Source organism: Phaethon lepturus, unplaced genomic scaffold (genome assembly GCF_000687285.1).
Source record: "Phaethon lepturus isolate BGI_N335 unplaced genomic scaffold, ASM68728v1 scaffold8867, whole genome shotgun sequence".
Taxonomy (NCBI): domain Eukaryota; kingdom Metazoa; phylum Chordata; class Aves; order Phaethontiformes; family Phaethontidae; genus Phaethon; species Phaethon lepturus.
This window is the reverse complement of record NW_010553994.1, coordinates 25280-26957: the sequence shown is the minus strand read 5'-3', so window position 1 is coordinate 26957 and position 1678 is coordinate 25280. Positions and strand designations below refer to the sequence as shown.

The following is a 1678-nucleotide window of genomic DNA, read 5'->3' as shown; positions in this document are numbered from 1 at the left end:
TTTCCTAAAGCTATTGTTATGTCTGCCAAGAATTTATTGATGATAATTCCCCTGTCATCAATAGTCACTTTTAAATGTCTGTAGAGACAGACTTGATATGACGCAGCACATAACTATGCATGGAGTCTCTAAGCAGATAGTGATTACAGCAAGCTAACCTTTCTTCTTCTGACTGATCTTACCAACAGATGTATTTAAAATCTGATAGGCAAAGTTAATTAATCAGCTAGATCGGCCTGCTGGAAACGTTTTCCAGCTGCTGTTAGCATAGGAATTACTGTGTTTGCAGGGGTTAATAGATGGAATCTGATGCAATCCCTCCCACTTCTCCCAGCAGTTTTCATTAGACAAGTGCTCCATAGCAACAGTGAGATCACTGGAGACAGTATTTCATTGATTTCTCCCTCCCACCCCCTTCCATTTTTGAGCCATTCTTATCACTGAAGTGCAGTTGGGTGAAAAGACGGGGATTTTTTTATGCAGAACACTTATGTGGGCTTCTGTCTTGTAAATAATTTGGAAAGCAGAAATCCCTTACATCTTTTGTATTTAATGTTTCACTATGTATTTAAAGAGAGATACAGGCTTAGGGGGCTGGATAACTGTACCTGCTGTAGCTGATGTTCTTAAGTATTCTTGCATTGTTTGCTGGTCTTCTAGGGAAAAGAATAATGTAGAGCAAGACCTGAAGGAGAAAGAAGATACCATCAAGCAGAGGACAAGTGAGGTCCAGGTAAATAAGACACAAAATTATTATTCAGACACCTAATATTGCACCATGTGGTGTTTTAATGGCAATGGGATTACTCAGTCTTTAAAAGAAAAAGAAAAGAAAAAAAAACTGGTGGCTAAGAAACAGAATGTACTTTGAAGTGTATTTTCTATATGAATGCGTGTTGGTGTAGGTGTGTATATTTATATAGATGTGCGAGCTCCTAGGGTATGTAGCCTGGATCGAGTTTTAAATGAAAAATATTATAAAAGAATGGGTTTCTCTTTTGTTTGTTTTTTGTTTTTTAGCAAGGTTATCTACTGTATAATTAAAACTAAAGACGACACTGTAGCAGTGCAAATTAATAAACTCAAGTGGCTGAATTAAAAGGGCTCGTATATGGGGCTGCTTCTTAAGAGTCGCAGTAATTACCAGCTTGGGAGGAATGTTGCTTCAAGTTAATTTTGCCTAATATAAGTGAATTTAAAAAATAATGTTTGATCTTTATTTAAAAGGTTGACATTGAATTTCCAGAATGTTGGAAAATTTAAATTTTACAAGTGTTTTACAGGGATTAAGAATTATACAGACAGCATCAATGTTTAGGGTGCTAACAGTCTAGCCAAGCCCTGAATTAAATGCTGCAAAGCAATATTTCAATTAAATTTTAAGCTGCAAAAGCAGCTGGAGTTGCTGCTTTAAGAAAAAACTTCCGCATGATATCTGATCACTCACGTTTATTTCTACATTTATTTTAGGAATCTTTATTATTTCAAATAACCTTTATTTGATTAAAAGCAAATAATGCAAGATTTCTGCATTTTACTTTGTATTGGGCAGAAAAAGAGCCAATGTGTTACAACCATTGTGAATTTTGTGCTTGGCTATTTAATACCCTTAAAGCCTGGATGATAATTAATAGTCCGACCTTTCAGAAGATAATCAGATGCTGGCCTGTGAGTCACA

General features: G+C 35.6%; 1 protein-coding gene across 1 annotated transcript in view; it reads left to right on the top strand.

Annotated features, from left to right (window-relative positions):
* Nucleotides 1-418: 418 nt before the first annotated feature.
* Nucleotides 419-1678, top strand: part of EPS15 (epidermal growth factor receptor pathway substrate 15) — a 21229-nt gene continuing 19969 nt past the window's right edge. The window contains exon 1 of the mRNA XM_010291685.1: nucleotides 419-733. Within this exon, the coding sequence (XP_010289987.1) occupies nucleotides 563-733 (171 nt within the window). The 5' untranslated portion in view covers nucleotides 419-562. The remainder of the gene's footprint in view (nucleotides 734-1678) is intronic.